Source organism: Nelumbo lutea, chromosome 1 (genome assembly GCF_056320005.1).
Source record: "Nelumbo lutea isolate HS-2025 chromosome 1, American lotus-T2T, whole genome shotgun sequence".
In the NCBI taxonomy this organism is placed as follows: Eukaryota; Viridiplantae; Streptophyta; class Magnoliopsida; order Proteales; family Nelumbonaceae; genus Nelumbo; species Nelumbo lutea.
The window spans coordinates 157,146,910-157,159,094 of record NC_142684.1 but is presented as its reverse complement, the minus strand read 5'-3'; the positions used below and the strand labels follow the sequence as shown (position 1 = coordinate 157,159,094).

Genomic DNA, 12,185 nt, shown 5'->3' with positions numbered 1-12,185 from the left:
TCCCCTTCTACTAGCAGATTGGTCACTCCAATTTGACTAGCTATCTTTGTACCTTGTACCGCTGCTAGTAGCTTTGCCCTTACTGAATCACCTTCACCCACTGGTCCTGAAAATAGAGACAACATATTGCTGTCTTTATCTCTCAGAATCCCACCTATTCCCGATGGCCCTGGGTTACCTTGGCATCTACCATCAAAATTCAATTTTACCACACCATCCGATGGGGGAATCCATTCAGCTTGTGATTTGATCTTGGTGGAGACTATAGCAGCCACTGCAGCCCAATTTCTCCTTAAGTCATCAAAGGAGTAATCTGCCAACAAGTGTGAAGATTTTAACCGTGAGATAGTCCTTGTCAATATGCATTCCTTGATTTCAACAAGACTTCTTTTCTGTTCTTGAAATATTCTAGCATTTCTCTCCTCCCATACAGTCTACAACGTAGCGGCTCTGATACATTTCCACATTAGCTTCCTCTTTTTGTCAATCTCCCAAAGGCAGCCGGAGTGAACAACAACTTTACTTCAGAGGGAAAATTCCACCTGCACCCAAATAAAGAAACAACCCAGTTCCAAATATTGGTAGCGAAGGAGCATGATATCAGCAAATAGTTACAGTCCTCACCCCACTTTACACAGAGAGCACCAATTAGGGGACAAGCACATAAAAGGTTTCTTCTTTTGCAAGTTTTCCACACTATTGATCTTACCATAATAGGCTTCCCAATAGAACACAGCTATTTTGGGGGGAATTGGTCTTGACCATACCTCTTTAATGGGAAAGACCTGAGAGGAGGGGTTGGAGCAAAGGGCTTTAAAGAAAGAAGCACAAGTGAATGAGCCAACCGGGGTTAGGAACCAGACTCTTTTACCCGGGTTAGGGGGGTCCAAACACATCGAATCTAGAAGTAACAACAGCTCTGAAGCGCAAAGAGATTCTTCATCCCTTAACCCTCTTCGAAACCCAAAATCCCAATTTAAGGCCAAAGGACAAACCAAGGGGGGAGGAACCAAGAAATGGGTTTCTTTTTAAAGAGGGAGATGGCTAGAGAGAAGGGAACTGTCTTTTAGGGGTTGAGAGCTCACCCAAGTATCTTCCTAAAAAAGAATGGAGTTTCTAGAGCAAACATTGTACCTTACAAAACTGAGGAACTTAGGAAGAATGCCAGAGATGGCCTTCCAAGGTGTTGTGAACAAAGCCCTTTCGAGATACTCCTGAAGGGAAGGGAGATCCATCATATGGATGGCCGAACCATGCAGGGTGGTTGGGTGAAATTTCAAGAATTTCTTTCTCCCTTCTGGGAATCTATTCCCTGTTTTAGAAAAACTACATTTTTCAAGATTCGTTTTGGAAACAAACTGGACCAAATCTGAAACCAATATTAAGGGAGGGATATACCTGATACGGAATCAACAGTAGTTCCCAATGCAGGTGTTCACGCTCAAAGAGTTCACCAAATCCTTCCTCCACCAAAGATGACACAGCTTAGGGTGAGGCAGGATCAACAAAGAGATTCTTCAGCAAGTATCCCAATTCTTCAGCAAGAATCATGCAGGGATGTGAGCATAGCTTCAAGATGTTTCTTTTAGCAAGAAATAATATCAAGATCCAATCTTGATCACACCAAGAACTAGAGATCGAACAGGGTAGGGCAGCAAGAGCGGAGGGAGAAAGCAGATTACAGAAAAGAATAATTGTTTCTGTAGAATTTGCCCCCTAATTCATATCCTTTCAAGATCAGCTTCCTAATCAAATTAGGAAAGGGTTCTCTGATCAAAATCTTTATTTGGATCTAGACTCTTAAGTGGATAAGACTTATCTTATCCTCTTCCTGATCTCTATCCAGATATAAACCTAAATTCGTCCCTTTTAATTAATCCAATTAAACCCAGTTCGAATTGGGCTTTAGGCTATTAAGCTTTCAGGCTCACTTCCTTTTAATTGCTGGCTAGCTTGGCTCTCTTTGTATGGCATGGGACCCTAACATTGATCTCCACAAAAACCATATGGGTTCAACCTAGACTCTGTTACAAGGCCTGGCTGAATTCACTACTGAAGACACTGAACCCCTGAGCCCATTAGTATGGGCTCTTAGCAGGCCCAACATTTACACTAAATGGTACCTAGGTCTAGCCACCTTATGAAGGCCCAAGGACTATGGACTTATGTGAGAGTAGCCCATTAGGTATAAACCCTAAGTGGTCTTACACTTAACATCTTAGTCCATAATGATTAAACACTGCCCAACAAGAGAGGACCTCTCCCTCGGCTGCAAGGTACAGTGTTGCACTCTCTGCTCACATGGATCCCGGGAATTAAAACATTTTGGAAACATTTAGTGAAACCGTAATATATATATATATATATTTATTTATATAAATATATTTTGCAAAACAAATCTCAACAAGTTTGAAATCAACTGCCGGCAGTTTAGGTTTCCATCAGAGAGAGTGCATTCCCCGATCATTCACTTTGTCCGACAAAGGGGCAGATTCTGTCACTATGATCACCCACTCAGGTGAATTCTCAGACTACCCCAATATACCCAGGTTTTGACCCCCACTAAGGATCTCACTGATTGGCATATCAAAGACAGCCCAATCCAACACCTAGTGCAGTACCGTAATCGAGTCTAGGGGTTAGGTGTAACTTTCTAGTTTTGCCCACCTGTCTCCAAGGTCTAGGGCATAACTGGAAAATGGTCTAGTTCATGGTTTCAAGCAAACCCACACTACATGTGCTTCAAGTCTCACCTGGCAACTGAGACAAGCTACCCCAACTGATTTGGCAGCACATTAGTGTCAGCCTTGGCAGGATAAACCTCCCCAGGTCCATTCAATGGCTGTGATGATTCTAAACTAACATGAGTCTCATAAGTGTCCAGTTTAAGGTTATTACACATAAACACACCATAATAACATGAATCAATTATGCACTTTATTCATTTACAATAAATGTCAGAAAGTACATCAATCTGATTGGAGCTAAGGGCATACACTGTCTAACAACTCCCGCATCCCAACCTGATTCGGAACAACCATGGATATTTTTCCCTACTTCATGCCACAACCTCTCCCTCTCCAGGGGCCACCTCCAAAGCCACTTACCTAAAAGAGCCTCATTTTTGCTCACCACGTTCCCTAATCTTAGACCTCCTCCTTCCTTACTCCGACACACCACCTCCCACCTAATCAAGTGATCTTTTTTCTCTTCACCAGGTTCCCATAAGAAATCCCTCATTAGTTTTTCCAACCTCTTTGCCTCCTTTTTAGGAATTCTAAAGACTGACAGGAAGTATAAAGGCAAATTGGCTAAAGTTGCTTTAATCAAAGTAACTCTACCCCCCTTGGAAATATAGTTTTTCTTCCAAGCTGCCAATCTTTTTTCGAATCTTTCCACCACTGGGTTCCAAAACCTACTTTCCTTTGGATTTGCACCTAAAGGAAGTCCTAGGTAGGATAGACATCACTGAGAGCAGGTGCATTCTAGCAAGGCTGCTATAGACTCCAACTCCTCTCTGTTCAAGTGAACTCCCACAACACAACTCTACTCAAAATTTACCTTTAAATTTGAGGCCCTCTCAAAGTGAATTATTAAATTCTTCAGATTCCTTACCTCCATCAAATCACAACCTTAACAAAAGATTATTATGTCATCTGCAAATTGGAGATGGGTTACTGAAACTTTGTCTCTACCTATTCTTCACTCTCTTAGAGATCCAGCTCTATCTGCTTCTGAGAGGAGTCTACTAAAAGCATCAACGACTAAAGTGAAAAGGAATGGTGACATAGGATCACCTTGTCTCAGACCCCTACTAGCTGGGAAAAAATCATTAACTACCCCATTGACTAGGATGGAATAATGGCAATTGGACAGGCAACCATTTACCCATTTGCACCATTTATCCCCAAGCCCACACTTCCTTAGCATAAGTAGTAAGAATTCCCAATCTACCAAGTCATAGGCCTTTTCAAGATCAAGTTTGCAAACAAAACCTTGACGCCCTGATCTCCTCATCTCCTCCACACATTCATTTGCTATTAGAATCTAATCTATAGTTTGTCTCCCCTAAACAAAATCTCCTTGCGCTTGGCTAATAAAACAAGGAAACACCTTTTTTATCCTCAAAGATAAGACCTTAGCCACAATCTTGTAAACACTAGTCACCAAACTAATACGTCTAAAATCCTTTGGATGCTTGGCCTCTTTCTTCTTGGGAATTAAAGCTAAAAAAGTAGATTAATTCCACGACTCATCACTGGGTTATCCTCAAATTCCTTAAAGACATCGATTAAATCTTCTTTGACTACGTCCCAACAGTTTTGGAAGAAAGCTATTGTAAACCCATCGGGCCCTGGTGCTTTTGACCTGTCCATTGAAAAAACGGCTTTTCTGATTTCTTCCTCCTCAAAATTCCTTTCCAGCTAGCTTCTACTCTATTCTGGAAGCCTCTGCCAGGTAACGCCTTCCAACTCCACACTAGGTCTTAGGGGTCTCCTCAAAATGGATTTGAAGTGCTCAACAAAACAGTTGGCTATCCTCTCTTGGGTATCAAAGACTTCCATCCACTTCCCGTTTGAACACTAGGTTTTTCCTTCTCCTTCCATTGGCTAGGTTATGAAAGAATTTAGTGTTCCCATCTCCTTCCTTAATCCATTTACATCTAGACTTCTGCATTTCTCCTCTCAAAATAACTTCATCTAACTCTCTTTTTAACTCCCATCCTCGATCTCTCTCCTGAGGGCTTAACAGTGAGGATTTCCTCTCTTCTATTCTCCCCAAATGCTCCATATTCCACTCCTTCACATGTGCTCGCAATCTTTTAAGTTTTTTTGTGAAATCTTACCCCTTTCCACTTCACCCCCCTTAGGTCTTCTCTCCATCATTCCTCAACCTTCTTCACAAAGTCCGAGTGAGTCAACCACATGTTCTCAAACCTAAAAGGTCGGGGTCCTTGCCTAAAAGGCTCCTGTCCTAAGCCAATGGGGTAATGGTCAGAAGTTACTCTCAGTAAAGCCCTAGTTATCAAGTCTGCCCACTTACATTGAAAATCTTTTATAATCTTAGGTACTTCATCTTTGAATCGCATGGAATGCACCCAAGTATATCTGGAGTAGTCATCAATCAATGTAATGAAATACTTGTAGCCACTTCTGTAAAGTATAGTAACAGGGCCCCAAACATCAAATAAACAATATGAAAGGGAAATTCAGATTTTTTATTTCTTAATGGAAAATAACTTCTACAACGTTTGCTCAATTGACACATCTAGCCTTGCAATTCACTGATTGGAAAAGACTTAAACAATTCTGGAAACAAACTTTAACGACTCAAAAGAAAGATGAACAAGACGGTTGTGCCATAAGTCGGCTTGACTCTTGTTAGAAAAACTTAAAGACTCTGTAGCCACAAGACCGGATTTATTCTCCAACACATAGAGGCCATCCACCATACTTCCTCTACCAATCATCCTCTCAGAGGTCAAATCCTAGAACACACAAGATGAGGGAAAAATGTTACTGAACAATTTAAGGAATAAGTAATGCTACTAATGGAAAGTAAGTTAATAGGCAATTTTGGAGACCCATGAGCCCGTCTCACCTTATCTTTCCCAAAAAGGAGGTTATATGCCTGAAACAGATTTGACTTACTACTCGTGTAATTTGAAGATCTAGAGTCAATTATCCATGGAAGTTCAAAGGTATGAGATGATACATGGAAGGTTGTGGTAGAGTTACCTTAAGTAGATGCAAATGAAGTAGACGGAGTAGGGACAAAATCCACCTGGTGAAGTGACCTACCATAAAGCTCCAAATGATCACAAAAAGAATTGATCATCTCTTCCTTGGGATCAAAGCCAGAGGGATGTTCCTGAGATGTTGGACAAGTTTCTTGAGAGGCCACATTTGCCAAGCTAGATTTCTTCTAGTTTTTTTGAATTGGCTTCTTAGTCTGATCAGATGTTGATTTTTTGCTTAAATCCTGAGCCCACTCAAGGCTTCCCATGAAGTTCCCAACATGTGTCCCTAGCGTGTCTGGATCATTGATAATGAGTGCACCAAAGTTTCTCTTTGCCATCCACCCTCTCCTGCAAGTCACCCTTCTTAAAAGAACCTCCTCCATTTCCACCTGTACCTCCTCTGACTACTAATGCAACTGGTTCCCCATCTACACAATTCATCACATTTCTTTTATTTTCTTCATATTGAACTAAGGCATAAACCTCCTGGACTGAAGGTAAGTCCTTACTTCCCAATATTTGTACCCTAATAGGCTCATACATAGGATTCACTCCCAAGAGAAATGCAAATACTCATTGCTGGGAGACAAGGGACTTGTAGGCTTTTGCATCTTCATCACATTTCCAATTGACACTTTGATAATGATCCATCTCCTTCCAGTTTGATGTCAAATCTGAGTAATACACTGAGAGACTTCTCTCCCCCTGCTTACAAGTGGATGATTCAGTTTGCAGTTGGTATATCTTTGCATAGTGTCTCTACTCCAAATAAGTAGATTTTGCTTGTTCCCATATTTCACAAGCCTTCAGCCCACATAAAGGTCTTCCTTACTTGTGGCAGCATAGAAACCAAGAGCCATGACATCACCATACTATTCTTTTGGTCCCATCTGTCATATTCAGCACTTCCAACCTTTGGTTCCTTTACTTTACCATTGATATAACCTACTTTTCCTCTAGCAGTAATGTAGAGTTTGATTCCCCTAGATGACTCAAGGTAATTAAGCCTATCGAAGGGGATTACATCCATAGGGAAGTTTATATCTAGACCTCCACTCATTCTGTTTTGACTTGCAGTAACACTAGATGTTGCAGAATTTTCAGATGACATGCTTCAGTTCACTGTTTTACCCAAGAGTCACTTCTGACACAAAACCAGTCAGTCCTAGAGAAACACTAGAACTGCAGTCCCCAAACACACCTTACAGTCTAGGCACAAGACAGCACTATCTCCCTCCAAAAAAGTAATTTTTTTAATTCCTTTCAGGCTTATACAGGATTAACAGCTACAGGCCACCACACTTCCAAGGTACCTAATTACTACAGTCACCAAGAGAGACCATACCAGTACTGTCGAATAAAAAAAACAGGTCATACGTAATCAACAGGAGCATCAATCTCAGCTACAAGGATCATACGATCAATAAAAAATTATTAAAACAATCACAGCTCCTTCTCACAGCATGGCCAACTTAGTTTTATAGATTTCCTTGGTACACGACCAAGAGAAAGAGCGAAACAAAAAAAAAACTTCTGACATACCATTCATAGGAAGGTTTTCTCGATCCCAATCTGTAGAAGACAGCAAGAAGAAGGAGAAGAAACTTCTGATGCCCAGTAATCTTGCTCTGATGCCATATTAGTAAAATAGGGCAGAAAATATGGAGGAAGAAGAGAGGAGAGAGGGAAGAGAGAAAGGGAGAAGAGAAGAGAGAGATTAAAGAGAAACAACTACACTGGCAGCACCAGTTCTCGTTAATATATATAGGGCAACAAAAATAAAAAGTAAAAAGACATCTGTGCGACACATACTACATTAAACACTAACCATTCTAATAGTTTTCTGGTATTAGTGTTAGTGGGTTCCATGGAAAAGAATGTTTCCCGAGCAGCTGATTTACCTGGGGAAGCAATACTCTCCTCAGACTTAGGTAAATTACTTACCCATGTGCATAAAAAATTGCTATTATGTGATGGGACAATATTGTCTTCAATAATGTCACTTTTTTGGATAAATTGATCATTGTACACCTTTACCCGGGGAATAAAAGAGCATTGGTAAGTGCTCTTATCAGGGTAAGTGTTTCCCAAGAAACACTTGCCCAGATAAGTGCATTTACCCAAGTAAGTCATTTACCTAGATGCGAACAAGGCCTAAAGATCTTTGATCCCTTTTCTATTGAAGACATACTTAAGAGTGGAATGTAGAGGCAGTTGCCTCTTTCCATAGGGTTGTTTTTTTATAATAAATAAAAAAAAATTGTAAAACTTAAAATGTTATTATAAAAATCTAGGTGATGAGAAATCACCTAAAGAAAACAGACAAAAACAAACAAAACATCCAATCCCTACAACCATCTCTAAAAATTGACCAACAAAGATTCCTGGCATACTCTTCTTTGCTCTCCCACAGGTTCTGACAAAATGGTAGACGATATAAGTTTTGATCATTTTGAACTCTTGATACACAAATTGCAAGGCCTAAGATTGGGAAGAACTTTAAATGTAAAGAAAATAGTTGTTGGGGGAGATTTCAGTGGACTTATAGATTAATAGCTGTTTTGGGAAGTGTAAATTTTCATCAAAGTAATTTTTCCTCCCATTGAAATATAGTTCCTCTTGTATCCTACTAATCTCTTTGCACACCTCAAAGGTCAATTGGTGAAAGAACAATCTAGATAAGTTACAATAGAATCTATTCCCCCCTCCTTCAGATTAATCACTGCAATACAACTCTTGTCAAGATTGATTCTCAGCTTAGAGAATAATGACAAGATTTTAAGCATCCATACACCCAGTTACACCATTTCTGCTCAATTCCATAATTTTTCATTTCCTCAACAAGAAAGTTCCAGTCCACCTAATTGTAGGCTTTTTTAAGATTCATCTTGCACCCAAAACCTTTACACTTTGGCCTCCTTAACTTCTTAATACATCTATTAGTAATGAGTATTTGATCAGAGATCTGCCCATCCTATGTGAAAGCCCCTTGAAATTTATTGATGATGGAAAGCAATATCACTTTAATTAGAGGGCCTTGACTATTATTTTGTAGATACTGGTCACAAAAGTAATGGGTCTAAAATCCTTTGGGTGACTAACATTAGGCTTCTTTAGGATAAGAGCTAGAAGCTAACATTGATCTTTGGGATAATGATGTGCTTTTCTGCGAACTCATTAAACACATCACACAATTCATCTTTCAAAGTTTCCAACAATCTTGATAAAAAACCATTGTAAATCCATTTGGTCTTGGGGCTTTAGATTTATCCATTGAGAAAACAACCCTCCTAATTTCCCCCTGTTCAAACCTTCTTTCTAACCATTGGATTGCCTCATTAACCAAGTATAAGGTAGTGTATGCCCTTAGCTCCAATCAAAATGATGTACATTATGACATTTAATGTAAATGAATAAAGTACATATTTGATTCATGTTATTATGGTGTGTTTCTGTGTAATACCCTTAAACTAGACATATATGAGACTCATGTTAGTTTAGAATCTTCACAGCCGTTGGATAGATCTGGGGAGATTTATCTTGCCAAGGCTGACACTGATGTGCCGCCAAATTGATTGGGGTGGCTTGTCTTAGCTACTAGGGTGAGACCTGAGGTACATATAGTGTGGATTTTCTTGAAACCCTGAACCGGACCAGAATTCCAGTATTGCCCTGGACCTTGGAGATAGATGGGCAAAATTGGAATGTTACACCTGACCCCTAGACTTGATTATGATACTGCACTAGGTGTCGGATTGGGTTGTCTTTGATATGCCAATCAGTGAGATCCTTAGAGGGGGTCCAAACCTGGGTATATTGGGACAGTCCGAGAATTCATCTGAGTGGGTGATCATAGTGACAGGATCAGCCCCTTTGTCGGACAAAGTGAATGTCGGGGATGCACTCTCTCTGATGGAAACCAAAACTGTCGGCAGTCGATTTCAACCATTGAAATTTGTTTTGCAAAATATATTTATATAGAGATATACATATATATATATATATATATATATATATATATATATATTTATGGTTTCAAAATGTTTGCAAAAGGTTTTAATTCCCGGGATCCATGTGAGTAGAGAGTGCAGCACTGTACCTTGCAGCCGAGGGAGAGGTCCTCTCTTGTCGGGCAGTGTTTGATCATTGTGGGCTGAGAGGTTAAGTGTAAGACCATTGAGGGTAATACCTAATGGGCTAATCTTGCATCTGCCCACAGTCCTTGGGTTTTTATAAGGTGGCTTGACCCAATGACCATTTAGTGTAAATGTTGGGCCCATTAAGAGCCCATGGTGATGGACTCAGGGGTTCACTGTCTCCTATAGTGAATTCGGCCAGGCCTTGTAACAGAGGCTGGGCTGAACCCATGTGGCTGATGTGTAGATCAATGTTTGGGTCCCACGCAATACAAGGATATCCAACTGGGCAACAGTTTGGAGGGTAAGTGAGCACATAGACTTAATGGGCTTAAAGCCCAATTCGAACTGACTTAATGAGATTAATTAAAGAGGGGCAATTCTGGGATTTAGATCAGCAAATAGGATAAGGGATTGTCCCTATCCACTTAGAGAGTCCAGATCCAAATAGAGATTTGGATAAGGAAACTCCTAATTAGATTAGGAGGGCTGATCTTTATCTGTAGATAAGATAAGGGATTATCCTTATCTCTTAAAGAGAGTCCAGATCCAAATGGGATTAGGAGAACCTCTCTTTAAGGCTATAAATAGAGGAGCAGGGCGAACCTCCAGTTCATCAATCAGTCTACTGATTTAAGAGAGATGACAACATACAGTTTGATTGCTTCTGTCTTCTGCTCTTGCTCTCTCCTGCTCCTGCCGCCATACCAGTTCGATCTCCACTTGTGGGAGCAATCAAGAAGTGTTCTTGATATTACCTTTTGGCAGAAAAGGTAATCAGAAGTCGTGCTCACTAGCCCTCCATCAGATTCTTGCTGAAGAATTAGGTTCTTGCTGAAGAGCCATCCTGGTGATTCTGCTTCATCCTGCACCGTGTCATCTTCGGTGGAAGCAGTCTTTGGATCTTTCCTTGGGCGTGAACACCTTCATTGGAGGTTATTGTTACTTCGTATCAGGTATAACCCTCCACTCCCTTTTGGTTTCAGATCTGGTGCGGTTTAGGTTCAAGATTGATCCTTGAAAACGCAGTTTTCTAAAATAGGGAATGTGATTCCGACATGGGAGAGAAAAATTTTTGAAATTTCGCCCAACCTTCCTACAGGGTTCGGCCATCCATATGATAGATCTCTCATCTCTTCACCAAGAGTGGCCAATCAAAACCTTCGAACCTCATTCTTTCGTTCAATGGTTTCCTATAAATGGATTTATAGCGACCTACAATGTCTTAACAATTTCTTCTTGACCGGATATCACCTCATCATTCAACTTCCAATTTTAACCTCAGCTGCTACTTAATAATTACCTATATTGTCAGGGATCAAATTGTTCACATGATTGAGACTTTTTTATTGACAAGCCTTCTATAATTTAAGCTATTAATTTATTTTTTCACAAATAGCAGAAAAAAAGACATCCTTTGGAATTTTAATCTTCTTTGACTTGAGGTTGAGTAATACTTTCAGGAAGGCCCGTACTTGTATTCACACACCGGGATACCCTCCCATGGTTCCAAGTGAACTTTCACAAACCAGCTTGTTTTCAGCATTAAAAGGAGCTAGGCTTGCATATTTGGATGGAAGATTACATGAAACTGCTTTAGTTGTCGCTCAAGAGGTAATTTGCATTTATCTTGCTGCTTCAATTATTAGCCTTTTTTTTGTAATTCAGAGTCCGTTTGGTTTGCAGGAATAGGGGTGGAATTGGAATCAGAATGGCTCATTCTGGTTCCAACCATTTGATTGGGCAGAATTGCAATAATGGAATCCTATTCCTATTCCTATTCCTGATGGAATGGCATTCCTCCATTTGAAGGAATAGCCATTCCCTCCCCCTCCCTTGGGAATGAGAATCCCATTCCAGCCAATTCCAATTCCCATCTGAACCAAACAGGTGAGTGGAATAAACTATTTTGATTCCGTTTCCAAGGGTTTTTGATTCTGGTTCCGATTCCGATTCCAACTGTGAACCAAATGGACCCTCAAATGCTTGATCAGGAATATGCAAATTACGGTTCAATGGGTTAGTAGGGTGGCAAATGGCATGGCTGATTCTTTGGCTAAGAAAGGGGTAAATAGAAATTAGGTTTTCTGGGCTGAATTGTAATTTTTGTTTTTGGGGAGATAGCTGGGCTATGATCCTTTGGTTTTTTCCTTTGGTGGCTTTTTGTGTATTAGGTTTTTGGTTTTTTTGGGGTTTTCCTATGTTGTATAACTTTGTAAATTTAATTAACGAAAAGTTTCTATTACTGATAAAAAAAATATATTATCATTTTTTTGATAGAAATGTAACTTGTATATGAGAGTCATGTA

General features: G+C 40.1%; 1 protein-coding gene across 4 annotated transcripts in view; it reads left to right on the top strand.

Moving 5' to 3' along the window:
* Positions 1 to 12,185, top strand: part of LOC148878609 (uncharacterized) — a 48,040-nt gene that overhangs the window by 27,332 nt on the left and 8,523 nt on the right. For all 4 annotated transcript variants that reach the window (XM_088957195.1, XM_088957200.1, XM_088957216.1 and 1 more), the window contains one exon: positions 11,340 to 11,490. In XM_088957195.1, the coding sequence (XP_088813321.1) occupies positions 11,340 to 11,490 (151 nt within the window). The remainder of the gene's footprint in view (positions 1 to 11,339; positions 11,491 to 12,185) is intronic.